This window comes from Myotis daubentonii, chromosome 1 (genome assembly GCF_963259705.1).
Source record: "Myotis daubentonii chromosome 1, mMyoDau2.1, whole genome shotgun sequence".
Taxonomy (NCBI): domain Eukaryota; kingdom Metazoa; phylum Chordata; class Mammalia; order Chiroptera; family Vespertilionidae; genus Myotis; species Myotis daubentonii.
In genome coordinates, this window is record NC_081840.1 from 32,577,023 (window position 1) to 32,598,639 (window position 21,617).

The window sequence follows — 21,617 nt, forward strand, 5'->3', positions numbered from 1 at the left end:
CGGGCCTATCTGTAGTTACATGGAGAGTGACATACCTGTGCTATACAACTTCCTTCACCCCTATCTTTTCCAATATTAATAACAAGTCCTTTGTACAAAGGATTATCTGCTCTCCTCCCCCAATAGCTACTATAAGTGAAGGCAATTAGTCATGAGCAGAAGCAAAAAAAACCTGAGTTTCTCATTTGTACCTAGATGATGAACTGAGAGACAAGGAGAGGTGGGAGATGAAATGGGGGAGGTAGGCAAGGGCCAGACTACCGCAAATCTTCCCCAGGAACCTGACTTCTATAGGCTATGGAAGCCTTGGAAAGATTTCTAGCAAGAGGTAGGTTAGGGTTGAGCTTTAGACAGTTTGTCCAGGCAGCTCAATGGAGAGTGGGTGTGAGGGAGGAAGATCAGTTCCAAGGCTATTGTAATAATCCATCTATATGATAAGGGCCTGAACAAGTGTGGTGCTGATGGGGTGGAAATTGACTCAGGAAGTATTTTGCAAGCCAATTCAGCAGGACTAACAATAAACTGAAATGGGGAAAGAGCTGAAAGGAGAGAGAAAATTCCACAATAATGCTTTGGACGAAGGTGAGACCAGTGCTGACTGGGAAAATGGGCAGAGGAGCAGGTTGGGGTAAAGATATAGTATTTAATTATGGACAATACTGACTTAGAGATGCCTGAAGGAGTTCCAAGTAGGTCTGTCCAGCAAGTATATAAGGCGTGAGACGTTGTACACATTCTTGGAACTCCCTAAGCCACAATTTGCTCCGGTAGGAAATGCAGGCACTGTGGTAGCTGCTCATCCCACACAGGCTGCTGTAAGGATTGAAGGAGATGGAGTAGAAAGCCCTTTGCCCTGAGCCTGCCCCAGTCCTAGAAGCAAGAATCGGGCTCAGGGAAAAAGGTGGGAGACACAGCTTTGGAAGTCCTTAGCATGTGTGCTATATAGTTGAGACCAGAAGAACAGATAAGACATCTGGAATGAGAGAGACAAAAATATAAGGACAAAAGCCTAGGAAACACCAATATTTAAGGAGGTTAAGGGATGAGGTACTAAAAAAAAAAAAAATCCAAGAAGGTGCTAAAGTAACAGAAAAGCAGGGGAGCAAACTGTCTCAAAGAGAACGTAGCCTCCAACAAGACAGGTAAGTGGTAGGAATACGTGGTTATTCCTGGTTTTGCAGGAGCCATGTTCACACGGGGACAGAGGCTGAAGCCGGCCTGCATGGGGGAGAAGAATGATGGGGCGGGGTGGGGGGGTGCAGATGCAGACAGCTCTTCGGGGGAGTGTCTAAGAAGGAAAGGGGAGAAACTGAGCCTCACTTCAAAAGGGAAGGGCTTGTCCAGTGGAGCTGGGGACACGAGTGTTTGGAGAGATCTGGGTCTGTTTCTGAAGGGAAGGTGCCAGAGGAAGGGAGAGGATAAAGGTACTGGAAAGGGAACACGTGACCCAGGGAGGACACAGAGGGGACCCAGACGGAGCAGGGCCTGAACAGGCAGTTCCCCTCATTGGAAGACTGCCTGCAGGAAGCTCACACCTGTCAGCGCCTGTGCTCCGGGAAGACGAGTGCACTTGCTCACAGAGAACAATGTGAGTGCAAGGACACCAGCTCCCCTGGTTATACCTCTCACTCTAACCTCGGCTCTTCCAAATAACAGCCAGAGGAGAAAACAAGTAAGGACGTTTGGGGCCTGCAGAGTGAGATGGGGGGAGGGCAGTGTTAGAGGACGAGGAGTTGAGAAGAGTGGTGAGACCACTATTTTTTTCTTCCAATTCTGTCAGTTGGCTTCTTCTTTTTTAATGTGTCATTGAAGTAGAATTGTCACCCGGTGAATCTGACTTCAAGATATAAATGGAAATAATATTAATGGAAAGACATTTACTATCTTGACGGGAACAATTTTTCAGAATCATTATTTTTCCTGTTTTGAAACAAAATCCCACATATACAAGTTCAATAGGACCAAATTACAGCAGAAGGAGTCAACAATGAGCCATTAGAAAATCAGTTCAGGGAGAAAAATGCACACTAGAGTCCTAATGAGGCAACATAGAAATCACTTATTTTTGCCAGAACAGGATATTTTAAGGAAAATAAGCTTAAATGGCAACTACCACTTCAAGGTCACAGTGAAACCATGATCGGGTTTATACCCCCTCGATACTGGTATCCTGTTCCTCCCAAGGGCAGACTTGTCATTAATATTCCTGATCTCTGGTGTGCCAGAAGGGTGAGTCTCTCAGATTTTCCTATTTTGAAAAGCACCTTTTTTCATCTAAATAAGAGTTAACATTTTGTTTGGGGAACCTGGGATTCAACTGGTCCTTTGACACACATTTTACATTTATTTAAATCAAGAGAATAAAAATCACTCTAGCAGATTCATTCTCTCTAAGCTACTCTTAACTCTTGCGCTCTCTCACTCTCTCTCTCTCTCTCTCTCTCTCTCTCTCTCACACACACACACACACACACACACACACACACACACACATACACAGAGTATTACTATCTATAACTGAAATACGAATTTTATAAAGAGAAAATCTTTTAGCAAAAGTGGATGACAGTGTTTGAATCCTGATCAGGCTCAAGATATGAGAACAGTGAGGAATTTCTTCATGCTTCAAATGTTTCCTGATTCCGACTATGTGCAGGGCACTTTGGCAGGGGCTGGGGGAGGCGAAGGGTCCCTAGTACTCACACAGAGAGCAGTAACCCTGGGCTGAAAGCAGCAGGTCAGGCTGAAGGGAGGGCAGACACCCACAGACACATTCTCAGTCACCCCCAGACTTCTGCAACAACAGTGCCCCGGCAGATCAATGCAACCACAACCCAGGTACAGGATGTGCATGACAAGAAGGTGAGGAGGCCCAGCAGGGAGATTCAAAGATATATCCTCCACATAGCCCAAGAGCTAACCAATATATGTGAACAACCAAAACCAAGGCCGTGCTAAACATCATTGCAGACACTGTTGGGCCTTATTATAGAGCAAAGGAAACTTTTCTTCTGAAAAATTAAATATGTGCACTTCAGAAAACCTCTAACTTGACCACTGTGAAAGCTTTAAAACCCAAAACAAGTACTCAGTCAACGGTTAAAATTAGAAGTAATTAGCTTTAAGTCAAGTCAAGATAGAGGGAAAACCTTCATATTTCCTGCAAACCAAGTCAAAATTGTTGGTGCCCTTGATTTTATCCACAAATCTACCAGTTCAAATGATGCACTTTTAAAACTATAGTTTTTCTTTTTGGAAGCATGATAATAATTGATATCCAATGATTAGATGCTCAAACTTAAATTGAGGAAACATCTTTTAATGCCAATTGAAAGAGGCCATCTACCATCATTTCCCTTAACTGCATCAATAAAAGTGCCCAGCTTTTGCATCTAAAAGATGAAGGACTTTTTGAAGTCCTTTGCAACTGCATAGTGTAACTTTACTTCTTTCTCGTTGGTTATACACACTAACTCAGAATCTCTGTCCAATATCATATGAACAAACCGATACTCAATTTCAAGGTTTTCCATAAACTAACTTGGCCAACACTATAGCTATAGTGATTCCAACTTCATTTCCACATATTCCTTGCAAGACCAGAATGAACATATGTGTAGAATTCACCCCAAACTCCTATTCTTCTAGGGTAAGCAAACCATCTCCTCTTCTACCAGTCACCATCCTACTGATTTACACCCCAGAATCTCAAATAAAAATCAAAAACAAGAAGGCTGAACTCATAAACCTCTCATGAAAGTTTCTATTATTAAAAAACTCTACTAAACTTTAAATTCTCTAAAATTAAAAACTCTAAAATTGTATGTGAATAAACGTCTTACTGTTTTCAGAGATCATTTCAGAAAAGGCTGCGCCCATGACTTCATATTTAAGTACTGGGGTAGAATGATGGTGGTGGTGACAATGATGATAATTTTTCTGCAGCGGTATGTGTCATACACTGTGCTAGACAGTTTACATAATTCCTCGCTGTATTCTCACATAACCCTGTGAGGTAGGGACTATGTTATGATGAGAAAGCCGGGACTGGCAGAAGTTAAATGACCTCTGCTAATGAGAGGCAGACCTAATAGTTAAGCCCCAATCTGGCTGACACCCAACCATCACACTATGATGCACTGATAATTATGGTAGTCGTCCAATAAATATTCCTCAAAGCCTGTATTTGTGTACTATTACTCTGTAATTGCAGATTCTGCATCCTAGTTTATGTGGCTTAGGCGAATGCTAGTGTGTCTTTTTACAGTACACACAAATGGATATTGAAGGGGAGGTCAGAAATATTCTGGAAATCAGCAAGATGCCAAAATAGGCATTATCCAAAATTGTTCAAAATAGGCAAAATTATCCAGAGTTAATTCACAAAATTATAGTCAATAAAGTAAATGAACTTTCAGTAGTAAGCAAGAATCAACTCTATGTAGTTATTCATAATTTTTGAGGTTTTTATTTCCTTTATGATGATTGGCACCATGTGTATTAATTCTCATCCATAATTTATAGTTTTGTTTTTGGTTTTTTTTTTAAAAGAAACACTTTCAGGCCCTATCAATTATTATAATTATCGTATTCTTTTAAATATTGAAACTTTCCACTAATACTTATGAGTCTGTAGAAAACAAATATATTATTCAAAAATTTGGAAAAACTTCCTGGTCTTTGTTTCCTTCCCTCTATTTCTCCCTTTAGAAAATATGGTGCTGAAAGAGGCAGAATGTGAACAGATGCTTCTATGTCACCTGAGAAGCACCAACAAGACTGGACCCTACCCCATCCCCAGGAGACTTTTACGTCGCCACCCCCATTGTCTACGATGCAACCTTATGAAGGGCTTTCTTTGGCCGATATGATTATTTTCCAAGGGCTCTTGTCAAAATACGAATTTCCTTGGGAGAGTAAAAGTAACACAAACTACCATTTCTTGAAGGCCTATTTTGTGCTGGGCATGTTTAATGTAGTCAATCTAATCTTCACACCAATCCTCTGAGGTACTAACATTAGCACCATTTTCCAGAGGAGAAAACAGTCAGAGATCAAGGGACTCACTCATGGTAGCCAAGCTGGGGTGATGCCACGAACTTGCCAACACACACCAAGTCTACCCGTTTCCCAATGCTTCTGTTTGTTTCTCCACATGTCAAGCTTGCTCCAACCTCCGGGCCTTTGCCTTAGCTGTTCCCTCTGCAGGGGATGCCCTTTCTCTAATCTTCATATGGTGGCTACTTGTCTATCAGGTCTCAACTGAAATGTCACCCTCTTTGCAAGTCCCTCCCTGTCCACTCTATCACATCCCCAGTGTTAATTCTCCACTTAGCATCTAACCGCCATGTGTTATATTTGCAATCCCCTGCTTGCTTGCTTGCTTATTACATACCTCTCCGTGCTAGGGTAGACTCTGGGTGTCTTGTTCTCTTGCCCTATCTGTTACACCTAGAACGGAGTAGGGCACACAGCAGGCACTCAATAAAAACCTATGAATGCCGTTCCTGCTGCCTCTGCCACACACGGAGGGGCGTCCAGAAAACAGCTTGGGCCGAAGTCCAGAGAGCGAGATTCTAGCGTCACCTCTGGCTAGCTAGGGGGCCGTGCTGCGGGCCACCTCCATTCAGCTCAGTTTCTACCATCATCAGGTTGTTTTCCAAGGTATTGGCAAGGTGAGCTGGAACTCAAGAGAAGATCAGAAAATCTTGTGGGGTCAAGGGACCCAGGCCATAGCGGACCAGGGGTCACAGGGCAAGAGGAGCAGACAAGCATCACTGGTTTCATCATTTTGCTGTAGACTAACCCAGTGTGCACCATAATGCCCATAATGCCCAGTACAGATAAATCCTATCTCTTTTTTACAGGGGAAAAGTTTATATTAACAAAAGGTACCAAGCCAAGGTCACTCCAACTGTCCTAGTTTTTTGGTTGTGTGTATGTGTGTGTTTAACTTTTCATCTGCAAACCTCAAAGAAACGCCTACAGAAATAGAGGCTTTTGAACATACCTAAATAACAAACTCAATAGGTCCCAAAATGGGTCATCATTTGGTATACTTCACCAGGAGCCAGAAGTGAGAATACATTTTTAAGCACCTCTTTTTCGCTAAAATTCATAGCTGCCCCTTTCTACTGTTTGTCTTCCATGATTAACTACAGTGAAAATGTCCTCCAATACAGCGGGAAACGTTAGAACCATGCCCGGGGAATCAGAAATTCAGAGGCCTTCTTTTTGACACTTTTCAGATGGTGTTTCTTAACCCAAGGTTCCGTGTCCACATCAGGCCTCAGGGACCATCACTCTGGTGACGCTGTTCCCAACATATTGTCAATATGCATGTAGTGCACTTTCCTAGATACAGAGTCCATCGCTTTCATCAGCACTAAACGTGACCAGGGCTCAAAGCCCTTCTCGGAAGCACTGCTTCTGCTGAGAACCTGTTCTCCACTCTTCTGAGCTGTGATGGAACAATGATCATGTCTAATTAAGCACTGGAGAGCCCCATGGCTCCCAGATTAATAAATGCACTCTGTTTAGGGAATTATGCTACTATATTTATGACTTTTGTGCACTCTTCCAGAAATACTAATTTCAGTGCCGAGAACAAATCTGAGCATCAGCAGAACAGTCTCCAGCAACTACTTCACAAGGGAGCAGAATTTTCATTAACCAAAGGAACCATAACTAGAACCATGTACCATGGGTGCTGGAAGGGGCCACAGAGCTCAGGCTGATGCCCCCCCTCTGACATCACAGACAAGAACACCAAAGTCCAGTGTGAGGACGGAGGCACGGCACCGTATTTAAGTGCTATGAGAGAGGTGTAGGAAGAGTGCTATGGAAACACAAGGGGCAAGCATGACTTTCAAAGGAACATGCAGCTTTGTGGTTTGGGGTTAAGCACTTGGAGAACAAGGCCCTGTCTAGAACATGCTCACACTGTCCCCATAAGACTGAGTTCATTAATGTAATTACAAGGGGCTTGTGGCGGCCATGGATGGTTTTATCCTCTGGCAATTGTCTTTTTTTTTTTTTTTTTTTAACCATAAGAACAAACCAAATATCTCCCTGTAACAGTGATGGCGAACCTTTTGAGCTCAGCGTGTCAGCATTTTGAAAAACCCTAACTTAACTCTGGTGCCGTGTCACAAATAGAAATTTTTTGATATTTGCAACCATAGTAAAACAAAGACTTATATTTTTGATATTTATTTTATATATTTAAATGCCATTTAACAAAGAAAAATCAACCAAAAAAATGAGTTCGCATGTCACCTCTGACACGCGTGTCATAGGTTCGCCATCACTGCCCTATAAGGTCAAAGGCATATAAGATAAAACTTATGTAAACTCAAAGGAACTTTCTAGAAGACAGTACATTACAAAAGCACTGATCATGAGTCTTTCTACTAAAAAGTCCTGTGTGCTCTGACAATAACTACTAACTTACTGATGCAACAGAAATACAGGAACATGGTAATTCTGATCAGTCTCCCTGGATAGCAACATCATTCTCAACAACAATTTCCCATCTCCTGAAATTCTTCAGCATAGCACTTAAACACTAGATAGCCAATACCCTCGGGCTCATTCCTCTGTTTAATTAAAATGTCTGTTCTACAAGTGATTTATAGTATTTGTCAATACCTAGGGTGGATATGTAAAAGGTGGCTACAGACACTTCTTGTCTACAAAGCATTAATTACAGCACTAGTGAGAATGGCTTCTAGCAAAAGCTCAAACAGTGGGATTCTCAGTCTCTCTCACGTGACTTACAGCCATTCCCGTAGAACAAGGAGCCCATTGGCGCAAATCAAGAACTATAGCTGCATGGCTTAAAATGAGGACCCCCGGTAATTCCTTAAGTAGGATTCTAAGCCAAGGAAATAGCATCAACATCACTATCGACACTAAAAGTTGTTTAGACCTGAGCTAAGTCTTCCCTAAGCCTGAGCAATTTAGATTTAGACCAATTTAATTCTTGGGAGTTAATAACTTTGATAAGACATAATTCATTTTGACGACTCAAAACCAAACCAATTACTGCAAAAGAGAAGAAATGATGCAATCGCCTAACACATGGAGGCCGAGGCTTTAGAGATGGGAGGCCCTCAGATTTATGCTAGTGCAACCCCCTATAAACCAGGGAACTGAGACCTTGCTGGTCCAGGCTTGCCAAAAGTCAAAGGCGATAGGTAGCAAAGCCACACCTTTTTATTTTTTTAATTCTGAGTACATTTATTAAAGCTGGCTGCAGTGAATCAAGGAAGGGCTTAGAAGAAGCAACAGAAGAGAGCCTAGAGGGAGCTGCTATGGGCTCACTGAAAAGTCAGAGAAAGGGGGCCTTGGAGATAGGGTCAGGGGGTTAGCCTGGGAGAAGCTATCCCTGCCCATTGCTGCCCTGGTTGGAACCTGGTGGGGACCCTTGGAGTTTAGGAGATGCACTCCTGAGAGGAAAGAAGAGGGGGAAGGGGAAGGTATGGGTCGTGGTCCGGAGAAGGAAAGTGCTCCAGCAAAGCCACAACCTGAACCCAGCTCTCCTTACTCCAGTGATGGCGAACCTATGACACGCGTGTCAGAGGTGACATGCGAACTCATTTTTTTGGTTGATTTTTCTTTGTTAAATGGCATTTAAATATATAAAATAAATATCAAAAATATAAGTCTTTGTTTTACTATGGTTGCAAATATCAAAAAATTTCTATATGTGACATGGCACCAGAGTTAAGTTAGGGTTTTTCAAAATGCTGACACGCCGAGCTCAAAAGGTTTGCCATCACTGCCTTACTCCTAGGTTGACAATACACTTACATATTGCTGGGCATTATATAATGAAATACAAAGAGATTTTTTTAAAATTAATATTTAATACTAATTTGCAGTTAACTCCCCATATATTTAACTAGATGCCTGGTGCATGAAATTCATGCACTCGGGGCGGGGGCGGGGAGGTCCCTCAGCCTGGTCTGTGCCCTCTTGCAGTCCAGGAGCCCTTGGGGGATGTCCGACTGACAGCTTAAGACTAAGCTGTCAGTCGAACATCCTTAGCACTGCCACAGAGGCGGGAGAGGCTGGCTCAGAGCTTCTGACTGAGCAGCACTCCCCTGTGGGAGTGCACTGACTATGAGGGGGCAGCTCCTGCATTGAGCGTCTGCCCCCTGGCGGTCAGTGTGCATCATAGCAACTGGTCATTCCACCATTCAGTCAATTTGCATATTAGCCTTTTATTATATAGGATAATAATAAACCAGCTTGCTCTACAATTGTAGATACATAAATATCTAAATAAACATACATCTAATGGAATGTATTTATAAATGAATAAAGATATATAAATACATCTAAGTAAGTCTATCTAACTATGTATGTAGATGTTGAGTGTGTGTGTCCGTTTGTCACAAATCACGTGAGCTAAGGCAATAGTTGTACTTTAGCTGAAGTTTTGGTTCCCACACTAAAAACTAAGGCTGGAGCTATAGTAGGTCTCAAAAAAAAAAAACAAAAACATAAAAAAAACCTCCGAGCATGGAATGAATCAAAAGGAAGGGTTTGTAATAGGGGGTGGTGTGGTTGTGGCAAACTGAAGCACCTTCTAAGAACTAAATACCTCCGGATTCAACATTAAAAACACCTCTGCCAAATGACTACATCTGCAGGCTGTCCAGGGGCCTAAGAGCCATCCGGCTTTGTGGTTGTTCTGAACTAGGTGACTCTCCTGCTCCAGGACCTGTGAGTCCTTTATGATCGTACAAAGCATAGGGTGTGAGTTGGTTCACCTAGTGTGTTACTGCTTTCTGCCTTTGAGACTCAACATGTTCTCTCTGCTTGCACGCAGGACAACTTAATCCCCTCCCAAACTTTCCAACGATGGAAACATTTCCGTGGGTCAGGAACCTTTACCTTTCAAAAGGGCACCTGTGATGTCTCTCTGGGAAAGCATTATTGCATCAGAAGTTCCTTTTCTTCTCTTGAGGAATGATTTTCCACAGGCATTTAAATAAAGCAGGCCTGTGGCTATCTATGCTGGGGCCTAAAAATCAGCTATTTCCCCTCCAGGAAAATGTCTCAGGTGCGCAGCGGTATCTTAGTACTTACTTCTGTTCTATAATCTCCTGGTTATCGTCCCCGCCCCCCAATCTACCTCACTCCTGGAACTATGAGGTCTACAAAGGAAGGGATCATGTCCATCTTGTCCACTTTGCCTCCCAGGGCAGAGCACAGGCCCAGGACACAGGTCATGCTCAGGGGTGGACGAATGCTCACCTAGGGCTTGGCATTTCATGCAAACACATGCACAACTCTGTTAGAGTAGCTACCCCAGAAGCTGAGGGGACGAATCAGTGCACTGCCCATATTATTACATCCTGAACTCCCTCTGACCAATATCACACACTCCCATGAGAGCCCAATCCATTCATACGTCCATTCCTTCAGGACGGAGGGGAGGGTGGACCGTGGGGATCTCAGGGTGCTGAGGGAATTCCAAGGAGGAGGACCAAACCCAGGCTTGACACGTCAGGGAGTTTTCTGGGTAAGGGATGCCACAGTGAAGCACGGTGGGAATTAGCAATGTGAGCCTGGAGGACCTGAGAGATGCTCACGGTGCCTGGAGCTCAGTGTGGGTTAGAATAAGGCTCAAGAGAAAGCCAAGGGCCACATCATGGAGAACATTCTATACCATTTAATGAGCTGTGCTTTATCTGAAGCCATGGGGAACCACTGAGCAGTTAAGTAATGACTGTCGGCTTGGCCACTGAGAAAGATCACTTTAGATACAGTCATGATGACAGTGAAAAAGAGGAGACTAGTACTGAGTTTCCACTCAGGCCTCATTTTCATCATATTCTAATAAAATGGAGCTCAGCAGTCAACACAAAAAGAGAACCTGATCTAGCCAATTGTTTTATAAAATAGAAAAGAGACTACAGAAACCCAAGGCGCCTCTCTTAATCTAAGTAAATGCTGCCCATCTCATTAAAGTGTTCTGCATTTTTACTATCACAACTAGTCGCCATTCTAAGCACTTGCTAATATCAAAACTGTGCTAAGAGTTGCATAAGATAAAGTGATTCACACTCTGCCCGCCAACCTCATTAGCTCTTTGAGGTTGAAGTACAGCCTTTTAATGCTTTTTTCTTGCTGCTCCTAATTTAACATGTCAGGCTCTCAAGTTACTAGTGAACAAAGTTAGAACATCTTAATGGGTTTTTAAGTCATAGTCTTTGAAAACGAAACAAAAGCAAGGAGTTTCCCATACACGGAGTTTTCAATCCATTACCATATTCCAAAGGCAGAGAAATCTGGTCCAGCCTTCCAAGCACATATTGGTACATCATTAACTGATGTAAAAGAGGGACACTGCAATCGCCACAATTATTGGACACTCCCCAATTATTTTCATTTATTTCCTTTAGGAAGGCAAACAAAATGTTTAAAGAAAGATGTTCCCAAAATACTTACATTTTACTTGCCCCAAAATTACATTAAAAACAATCATTCTTGCCCTGGCCGGTTTGGCTCAGTGGTTAGAGTGTCAGCCAGCTGAGCAAAGAATCATGGGTTTGATTCCCGGTCAAGGGCAGGTACCTCAGTTGCAGGTTCAATCCCTGGCCTCTGTCAGGATGGGGGTGGGAGGCAACCAATCGATGTGTCTCTCTCAAATTGATGTCTGTCTCTGTCTCTGCCCCCCCCCCCCCATCCATTCCACTCTCTCTAAAAAAAAAAAATCAATGGGAAAAATATCCTCATTCCTCGAGTGAGGGTGACAAAAATTTTTTTAATCTTTTTTCTTTTTTTATATATATTTTATTGATTTTTTACAGAGAGGAAGGGAGAGAGATAGTTAGAAACATCAATGAGAGAGAAACACCGATCAGCTACCTCCTACACACTTCCCACTGAGGATGTGCCCGCAACCCAGGTACATGCCCTTGACCGGAATCGAACCTGGGATCCTTCAGTCCACAGGCCGACGCTCTATCCACTGAGCCAAACCGGTTTCGGCTAATCTTTTTTCTGACAAACATTTAATGCCTACTATATAACAGACACAGTTCAAGGTGCTGGAGCTAGAACCTTGAATGGTGGGTAAGAGAGCCGGGGGTCCCTAGTCTCAAGATGTTTGCACTCTGAAGGACAAAGGTACAATAAGCAGACAGATCTCAGAGAGTGATGAGTGCAATGAAGGCTGGCAAGATAATAACATGGTCAGGAAAATGCTCTCTGAGGAGGAAACATCTGAGCCACAACCTGCATGATAAGCAGCAGCCCCAGTGCAGCAAAGTTCCTACAGTGAAACAATATATCCAATACAACTCATGTACATAGGATTAAACCTCCCGGAGAGGCTAAAACACATCTTTCCCCTTCACACTGACTTAATCCATCAGTGTTAGATGTGCCTCACCAGTTGGCTCAGAAAAAAATAACTGAGGCCCTGACTGGTTTGGCTCAGTGGATAGAGCGTCGGCCTGCAGACTGAAGGGTCCCAGGTTTAATTCCAGTCAAGGGCATGTACCTTGGTTGCGGGCACATCCCCAGTAGGAGGTGTGCAGGAGGCAGCTGATCGATGTTTCTCTCTCATCAATGTTTCTAACTCTTTACCCCTCTCCCTTTCTCTCCGTAAAAAATCAATAAAATATATATTTTTAAAAATAACTGAGAATAAATAACCACTACAAAGCACAAAAGAGAGTAAAACGCTAGTGAATCTAGAAGAATGTTGATGCTATAAATGTATGCACCTGGATTCAGGATACAAGGGGAAAGACAGTCCAAGGCTGCCCAGTGGTAACCTGGCTGCTGCACCTGACAAGGCTACCAGGCAGGTACCTGGCTGAGAAGCTGGGAGAGAGCAGCCCCCCAGAGCTGCAGGGAACAGAATGTCTTCAAGAGGGCTGAACCAGGAAAAGGGCCTGGGAGCGCGCCAAGCAGGTCCTTCCTTCCTGCGGGGATGCCAAGGTCTTTCCATGACGCAGCCTCCAGCTCCTCCTGCCTCCCTCCCTGTCTCCTCCCCTACCTACCCCCCCACCCCCCCCACCCCCCCCACCCTGGTCCCCATGCTGTGCATTAAGTATTAGATGCCCATCCCCATTAGGAAAGCCAGCAAATCATGACCAAATATATGAAAGACAGAAATAAGGTCTTAATTTAGACACAACTTCGGTTTTCAGAAGTTAAAGAAATTATGCAAAATAAACAAGTTCCAGAATAAACAGAAAAAAAAATTTGACAGGGATAATTTAGAAAACAGCACTGTGTCCAAAAATCAGAAACTGTCTTTAATGGATTTGTTTTGTTCTATTTTGTTTTATGCTCCTACTCTGATAAATATTTTCTGCACTGAAAAGACAATCCAGATTTTAAGTCGACCTTGGCTTAGATCTAATTCACTTTCTTATTTAACATCTTTTTCATAAAAGAGGGATAACAGTTACTCATTGTTTTCCTCCGAAGCTTTACTGAGGTATAATTGCCATACAATAATATGCACATTCTTAAAAGGGAACGTATTTGATGAGCTTGGACATATGTATATAACTGTGAAATGATCTCCACAATCAAAACAATGGATACTTCCATTTCCTCAGAAGTTTCCTTATGCCTCCTTTGTAATCCAGCCGACCCTCACCCCCATCCTCCCATTCCCAGACAACCATCAATGTGCTTCCTGCCACTACACACTAGTTTTCACTTCCTGGAATTTCGCATAAATACAGTGCGTACTCCTTTTTGGCTGGCTTCTTTCACTCGGTATAATTACTTTGAGATTCGTCAGTATTGCTGCAGGTATTAATAGTTCGTCACTTTTTACTAATCAGTATTAGGACGCATGATTTGTTTAAACATTCAACTGTTCACTAACATTTGAGTTGTGCCCAGTTTGGGGGCTACTACAGATAAAGTTGCTATAAACATTCATGTGCGTGTCTTTATATAAATGCTGTAATTTCTCTTGGCAAATGCTTACGAGTAGCTGGATCATATGGTCGGTGTATGCGTAACATTTTAAGAAACTGCCAAGCCATTTTTTCAACATGATTGTACCATCTTATATTTCTCACAGTGGATATGAAAGTTCTAGTTGCTCCACTCCCTCACCAACACTTCGATGGCCAGTCTTTTTAATTTTAGCCTTTACAATGGGTTTTGGTTTAAATTTGCATTTCCTTGACAACTAACGATTTTGAGTATCTTTTAATACTATTTGTGAATGATGGTCCTATTCAAATCTTTGTACAATTGGGTACTTTTCTCATTTTTATTGAGTTATGAGTTCTCCTATATACTGGTGTTACAACTCCTTATCTGATTAACATGTTGCAAATATTTTCTCCCAGTCTATGACTTGTGTTTTCATTTTCTAAGTGGCTTTTGAAAAGCAAACCTTCTTAATTTTGATAAAGTCCAGTTGATTGATTTTTAATAGATCATTTTAAGTATGATCTATACAGAAGATCATACGAATCTCCTTTTTTATCCTGTTAATATAAAGAATTGCTCGAATTGATTTTTATATGTAAATCAGCCTTGCTGTCCCAGTTAGGTCATGGTGTACTACCCATTTGCTATATTGTTGAATTTGACTTGCTAAGATTTAAGAATTTTTTATCTATGTCCACAAGGGACAGTGTCTATAGAGATATATATATAAAATCAGGTTTTGGTATAAGGGTAATGTTTCATGTTTTCATGGAATGAGTTGGGGATGTGTTTCCTTCTATTTTCTGAAACAGTTTGTGTCAAGTTGGCAACAGTTCTTCCTTAGATGTATGATAGAATTCACCAGGAAAGCCTACAGGACCTTAAATTTGCATGTGGAAGGTTTTCAACTATAAATTTAATTACCTTAATAGACAAAGTCATTCAAGTTATTTGAGTGAGTTTGGGTAGTTTATATCCTTTTAAGGAATTTGTTCATTTCCTCTAAATTGCGGCATTTACTGGCCTATAATTGTTCAAAATACTTTTTAACATCTGTAGGATCTATAGTGATGTTCTCTCATGCCTAATATTGGTAATTTGTGTCTTCTCTTTTTTCTTTTCTCTTCATCATTCTGCTTGATGTTCATCAATTGTATTAATTTTTTTTCAAAGAACCAGCTTTTTGTTTCATTGATTTTCTCTATTGTTTCCGTTTTCTACTTTACTGACTTCTGCTATCTTTACAATTTCCTTCTTTCTGTTTACTTTGGGTTCAATTTGCTCTTCTTTTCTAGTTTCAGGTGGAAACTTAGGTCTTTTGAGAACCTTTCTAATTAAAGTGTTTAATACTGTGAATTTCTGCTTAAGAACTTCTTTAGCTATATTCCCATCTCCTTAGGTTTTATCTAGATTTTAAAAAGACTGTCAGGCACTGTGTTTGCTATTAAGAATATACCACATAAAACATTTTCTCATCAAGCTTAGAAGGTAATATCAACAAAACTGATACCAAAATCAATTTAAATTATCTCCTTGATACTCAGAAAGTACACAGTAAGTCAGAAAGCATAACAACTCTTGTTTACGCTAACGATAAAGGTTTCTTCTGTTTTCATCTGTTCACATACTCTAGCAAAAACTAAGTTGCTAGGTTTTTTAAAGTAACAATTTATAATTCCAACTGCAACATAACTTTATTGTGGAGTAAATTTGATTATTTCATTTTTAACTGTCCAAATAAACTACATATTTCAATTTAATATAGTAAAGATAAATAAGTATTTTTGCAGTTCTAAACTTCAAAACCACCTTTAGAACTTTATATAAAGAATCTTTTTTAAAAGCATGCATAATGTTGCCAAACACTTTCCTAAGATTATTTTTCTTAAAAAATATGAAAAAAAGGACACACTCCAACCATTCTATCTATGCTATCATCAAAGTTGGTTCAAATACCCAGAACTTAAAAAAAAAAAAAAATCTCTGCCCCTAATTGAATATAAATGCATGCATGACAAACCACTGGTTTCAAGGTCACCTAAATGCTGACCTGCCCTACCAAACACTCATGTTTTCCAAAACACCACCAGTGGGTTATCATAAACATCTAAGCATAATTAATTATATTTGTAATTAATTAATTGTAGACATGGACATTTGATTGACATTTGAATCTTTGTTCACCCGGTGGGCCAATAAGCAGTTCTGCACACCTACACTTTGTCAGGTAACCTAAGATTCCCACACTTATGTTTCCTCTAATTCTCTTCTTTTGGTCTACATTTAGGTTCTCAGCCTCAACTGCACATTCGAATTACCCGGGAAGCGTAGAAGTACTGATGCTGGGGTCCTACCGGCAGAGGCGCTTATCTAGAGTATTTAAAAGTAGGGAGTTTTAAAAGCTCCCCAAGTGATTGAAATGTGCAGACTAAGAGTAAGAGGGACCAGTGTACCTCCCTCTGGGAAGACATGCCTCTAACTGGCCATTGGCCAGTCTGCACCACCATCCTTTACAACCTACTTCCTCTAGGCAGAGCTCTACCCAACCTAACTCCTCATCAGCCACTCAACTATTCCATCTGGAGTCCTAGGCTTAGCTCTATTTCCTATCCAGAAACTCCCAGGATAAACTGTCAATCTCTGACTGTAGTGTAGCCATTCCTCTCCAGGGCACTTTTTAATTCCATAAAGTTTGGCTGAAGGAAAATTCACTCAATAGAATTTGATGACAGGGTTAAACAGTCATTATGGGTGTTTTGTTTTACTTCTATTTAAAAGAAAGGGATAGCTCCACAAGCCCTTCGTAATTTTAGAGAATCTACAACAAAATGATCAGTTCCTTAAAGTGTAAAATAAATATCTAAATAAGTCTTCATTATTATTCATCCGATTCTACCACTTGTTAATTTCACACAGATTTTCAATACTGCTTCACCTTCTGGGTTCAGAACTGACGTCCTCCATAACTTAACCATTAGACCCCTGAGGGTCTCCACACAGCTTGCTCCATTTTGCCCCATGGGACAGACCGCTTCATTATAATTACCATCTCATCGAGCAAAAGTGGGAAGGATAACAACTGCACCACAAAGACAGCACGAGGCTTAAGAAGCAAAGCAAGTTAACGCTGTGGAGACTGCCCTAGAAAATTTAATTTATTTACAGCACACGTGCTGCCTCGTGGGAACTATGTGAAAAGCAGAGGCAAGTGGGAGTTGCGGGTAGCTGCGGGTCAGTACGCAGAAATGCCAGCACGTGTGGCGGGATCCACACACTCCAAAGGGCTCCCGCTGCTCTCTCCCCAACAGCAGAAACGCACACTGCAGAACTCACACCTTTCAGATCCAGACTGAACTAGTGACGTTACTTGCAAACACCTGTAAACCTCACCTCCTTGGAAAACTGCTAAACAATAAAACTTTGCCCAAGTGCAGCCCCAGGTCCTACGATCCCCGCCAGTGCGGATTGTGCATCTCTGGGATAGAATGGATCGGCATGCTGAAACACGTGTGCACGCCTTGGCGGCTGAGCCAACACGTATCCATAAACACTATGAATAATACTTGCGAGAATGTATGGCTTTATCCTAAGAAACGTTTAAAGTACTTTAGCCAAATCAAGTCCTTTTCATCTCACACTTTCCTTTCCTTTCCTGCGTCTTAACCGCGTGCGGGGAGTTGGGGCGCCTCACCAGAAGTCTGGACAGATGGTGGGTGACCATCCCCGCCCTGACATCCCGTTAGCCCAAGCTGCCATCCCCAAAGGGGACCGTATCCCAGACCCGCTTCCTGGAGACACACCTGCGCCCTCACACACCCACCGCGGGCGCGTCACCAGCTGGGCAAGGACCAAAGTCTGGAGGGAATTCCCACCTCCGCGGAGCTGGGGGGGGGGGGGAGACGATGGGAAAGCGGGACCCCCGCGAGTTTTGACAGATGGAGGGGGTTGAGGTCAAGTGGACACAGCCCGGAGGGGTCACAAGCGACTCACCCAGCCCTCGAAGGTGTCCGAGGCGCCGGCGGTGCGCAGCAGCTCGTGGAACTGCAGGGTGCAGTTGGCCACGAAGTGGTCGTAGCCCAGGGGCGTCTCGTGGAAGACGGCCAGCTCCAGGTGGCCGCCGTCGGTGACATTGGCGCAGAACTCCTCGTTGTACGTGGGCTTGTTGGTCTTCTGCTTGGTGCTGGTCTGGCCCACGCGCACCTGGTCCACGCTCACGGTCAGGTAGGGATCCAGCAGCTGGTAGCCCTTCTTGAAGAGCGAGTGGCGCAGGGACCAGCGGGTGGGCTGCAGCCCCACGGCCTCGCCGATGCGGACCCTCAAGTAGCCATTGAACTTCATGGTGTCGGACGACATGCCGGCGCCGCTGCCCCGGCCCCGGGGGGCCGCCCTGGCTCGCGGCGGGGGAGCCTGGAGCCCCTGCTCAGGCCAGTCCTCGCGGCAGCGGTAGGAGTGGCGGCAGCTCCTGGGGAACGCAGCGCCCGAGTCCCCCTCGCCGGGCCATTCTGTCTTTCCCGCGGGACCCTCCCCTCCCCTCCCTCCCGGCCTCTCTCCCTCGCGAGGTGGAAAGGAGGGGAGCCCGGCGCTGAGCTGGCCGCGGGCCGGGGGAGCCCGACCGTCCGCCTCGAGCGCGCGGCGCTTCCCGGGGTCTCGCACGGGACTCGCCCCTTCTCCGGAGCCGGGAGGCTCCTCTCCCCGGAGAGCCAGAGCGACCCGTCCGGTGAGCTCCAGCCCCAGCGTCTCTTGCCCCCGCCTCCTCTCGCTCCTGCTCCTGCTCCTGCCCCCGCCTCCGCGGGCTCACGCTCTCCCCCACTCGGCGAGCTGCAAACCAGGAAGCAGCTGCCGCCGCATCCCCGGCTGGAGCCTCTCGGCGCCGGGCTCCAAGTTCACCGAAACCCGCCGGCTCCCGCGCCTTTCGAACTCCGGGGGCGTGGCGCGCGCCCCGCCTGCCCAGCCGCCGACCCGAGGCCCGGCACGCACCGCCGGGAGCCCCGCGCCCGTCCGCCCGCGCGCCCCGCCTGCGCGCTCCCTGCCTGCCGCGCGGAGTCCGCTGGTGCGAGCCGGCTGGAGGCCACCCAGGTGCAGGCCGAAAAGGGAAGAGCTCTCAGCCTAGCGAGCCAACACCTGAGGCGCGGGAGACAGGCTCGGGTCGGGCTGGAAGGCGGGGAGGAGGAGGAGAAGGAGGAGGAACCAGGGAACCCGAGCGGCGAGGTCGCCCGCGCCCTCCCTCCCACCCGGAAAGGTGGGCTGGTGACTCTGCCTGGCCATCTGGGAGAGGCCCTGGCCGGAGGAGGGCACCCGGCGGGGAGGTTCCTTTTCCTAATCTTTACGGGGATGGCTCATCCCGGTTCAACTCGGGGCCCATCCTGTTTGTGCGCCTTTCCTGCAGAGAGTAATTACACGGGTTTTTTTTTTAAAAAAAAAAAAACAGGGCAGTAGTAATGAGGGAAATCCTGTCCGCCTCCTTCCTCGAGAGGTGTGTCTTGTTGCACAAAGAGCAGGAAAGGTTGGTTCTTAAGACAGCCATGGCCGAGATGTAATAAGGCTCTTCCTCTGCCGGCGGTTTCTGTTCACCGGGCCCTGCCTGGCAAAGGCAGAAGGCGTGCACACGCGCGCCGTCCCTGGCACGGGGGCACCAAAGAAGTCGCCTCTTCAAGGAACACCCTGGGTTGTTGGTGTGTTTTCGAGTCAGAGTGCTTCGTCCCACGCGTGGCACCAGCAGTGTTTTGTCTACTCGCCTCTATGACAGATCTTTCTCCCTGAGGACCAGCCACAACCAAATGAGTCTCTCATGAAGCCTTAGGATGCTAAATTACATTCTGTCTGGCTCTTCAGGTCCCCTTGGGAGCTGATTGTTCTTCTAGCACCCTTTCCCGGTGCCCTGTTGGGACTCTCAAACCGAGGGGGTTCTCACAATTTCAAGCCAGTGAATAGAGGCGCACTCTAGGATGAAAACAAGTAAGAACAATGGGCTGGTGGGGGAGGGCCTGTCTTAAAACACCAAGACATCCTTAAGAGAACAGGGCAGGGCTGCAGCACATCACCCTAATGACACCTTAGCTGTAGGCAGGGTTTGTAAAGCAAGCTCCCAAACATCCAGGGCGCTCCTGGGTGGCTCTTGTGCTCCAAGGGAAGAGGTCAAGGAGACCACGTGGGTCAACTCTGTCACCACCTCCTCCATAGAGCAGGACTGTAGCTTTAAGAACCACTGAAAGAAGACTGTCCCCAAATGGTGGACAGCTACACAGGTGCCCTGGGGTTGGGATGTGAAGAACATGGGCCATCTTTGCCCTATCAGCACCAGCCACAGGCGGGCAGTGGTGACAGAGCAAGGAGCTGGATAGTCCTGGCGCCTGTGCTCCTGGGGCTTACAGTCCCACCAGGAGGAAAAACAATAAGTAGATGACACATGTGGAGGGGCAGCGAAGGAAAAGCCTCTGGTGTGATGGGACAGTGGCTCCTGGAGGGGGTGGTTAGGAAAGGGCCCCCAGAGAAGCACAGAAGGTTCAGCTTATCCAGGAGTCCTGAGGAAAGGGGCAGTTTGACCTGTTTGGGGAACAGGGAGGACTCCATGAGGCTGGAGCCCAGAAAGGTAAGGGGAGAGTGGTTGAAACCAGCCTGATGAGGTGGGTCAGCGTCCAAGACCAACCTCACTGGTAAGTCATGGGGAGTCTTCAGACATTCACTATGGGCAACAGAAAGTCTGTGAAGGCTGTTAGGCAGGGCCAGGACAGGACAAGATTTGTATTTTAAAATCTCTCTCTAGGGCTGTGTGGAAAAATGGATTGGAAGGAGCAAGCATGGGTGTGGGGAGACCAGTTCTGAGGCTGTTGCCAAAGTCCAGAGAACAGAAGATGGTACTGGGACTTAGGTGGTGGTGATGGAGATGGAGATAAGTATATGGATGTAAGAAGTGTTTAGGAAGTAGAATTGACAGGTCCTGGTGAATGACTATATGAAAGGAATGAGGAAGAGGAAAGCATCGAGGAAGACTTGCAGGAATCCAGCTTGAGAAACTGTGTGGATTGGAGAGCCATTAGTCATTAGGACACACTGGAGGAGGGGCAGATTTGTGGAGGGAGATGAAACATTCAGCAAGCATGTCCAGTGTGAACATCTCTAATGCATTTAAGTGGGAATCTGCAGTGGGCCAATGACTGTGGCTGTGAAGCTGAGGGGTGTGTTCTGAGCTAAAGATAATACATTGAGGAGCGTTCAGTATGTAGATAGCAAGGGGAGCTAGAACAGTGGATGAGACCTCTGTTACAGGAAAAGACAGGGAGAGAGTGTAGCGTGAGAGAAGAAGGGGCCTCGGGAAGAGCTCTGCAGAAACTCTAACATTTACAGATGGAGGAGACATAGGCAAGGGGATTGAGAAGGAGCAGCCAGGGAGTTGGGAGAAATCCCAGGAGGATGGGGTGTCCATGTATTCTGGAAACCAACCAAGCAGGAAGGGATTAGTCCGCTAGGTCAAATGATGCTGAGAGATTAAGGAAACAAGGACTGAAGAAGGCCATGGGAGATGGCAGTGGACAGGTCCTTGGTCATCTTTGAGCTGTTTTGGTAGAGGGCTGGGGGATGAAGCCCATTTGGAGTAGGTTAAGGTGAAAAATAAGAAAGTGGAGAGAGCAGACAATCTTTCAAGAGACTTGGCGCCCTGGCTGGTTTTGCTCAGTGGATAGAGCATCAGCCTG

The 21,617-nt window shown here is 45.0% G+C and overlaps 1 protein-coding gene across 2 annotated transcripts in view; it reads right to left on the reverse strand.

The window, feature by feature from the left end:
• Positions 1 to 19,072, reverse strand: part of PRKCH (protein kinase C eta) — a 243,115-nt gene extending 224,043 nt beyond the window's left edge. Inside the window, exon 1 of one of the 2 annotated variants that reach the window (XM_059694232.1) lies at positions 17,917 to 19,072. In XM_059694232.1, the coding sequence (XP_059550215.1) occupies positions 17,917 to 18,279 (363 nt within the window). In that variant the 5' untranslated portion in view covers positions 18,280 to 19,072. The remainder of the gene's footprint in view (positions 1 to 17,916) is intronic. The other variant, XM_059694224.1, reaches the window with a different exon arrangement.
• Between the last annotated feature and the right edge of the window lie 2,545 nt (positions 19,073 to 21,617).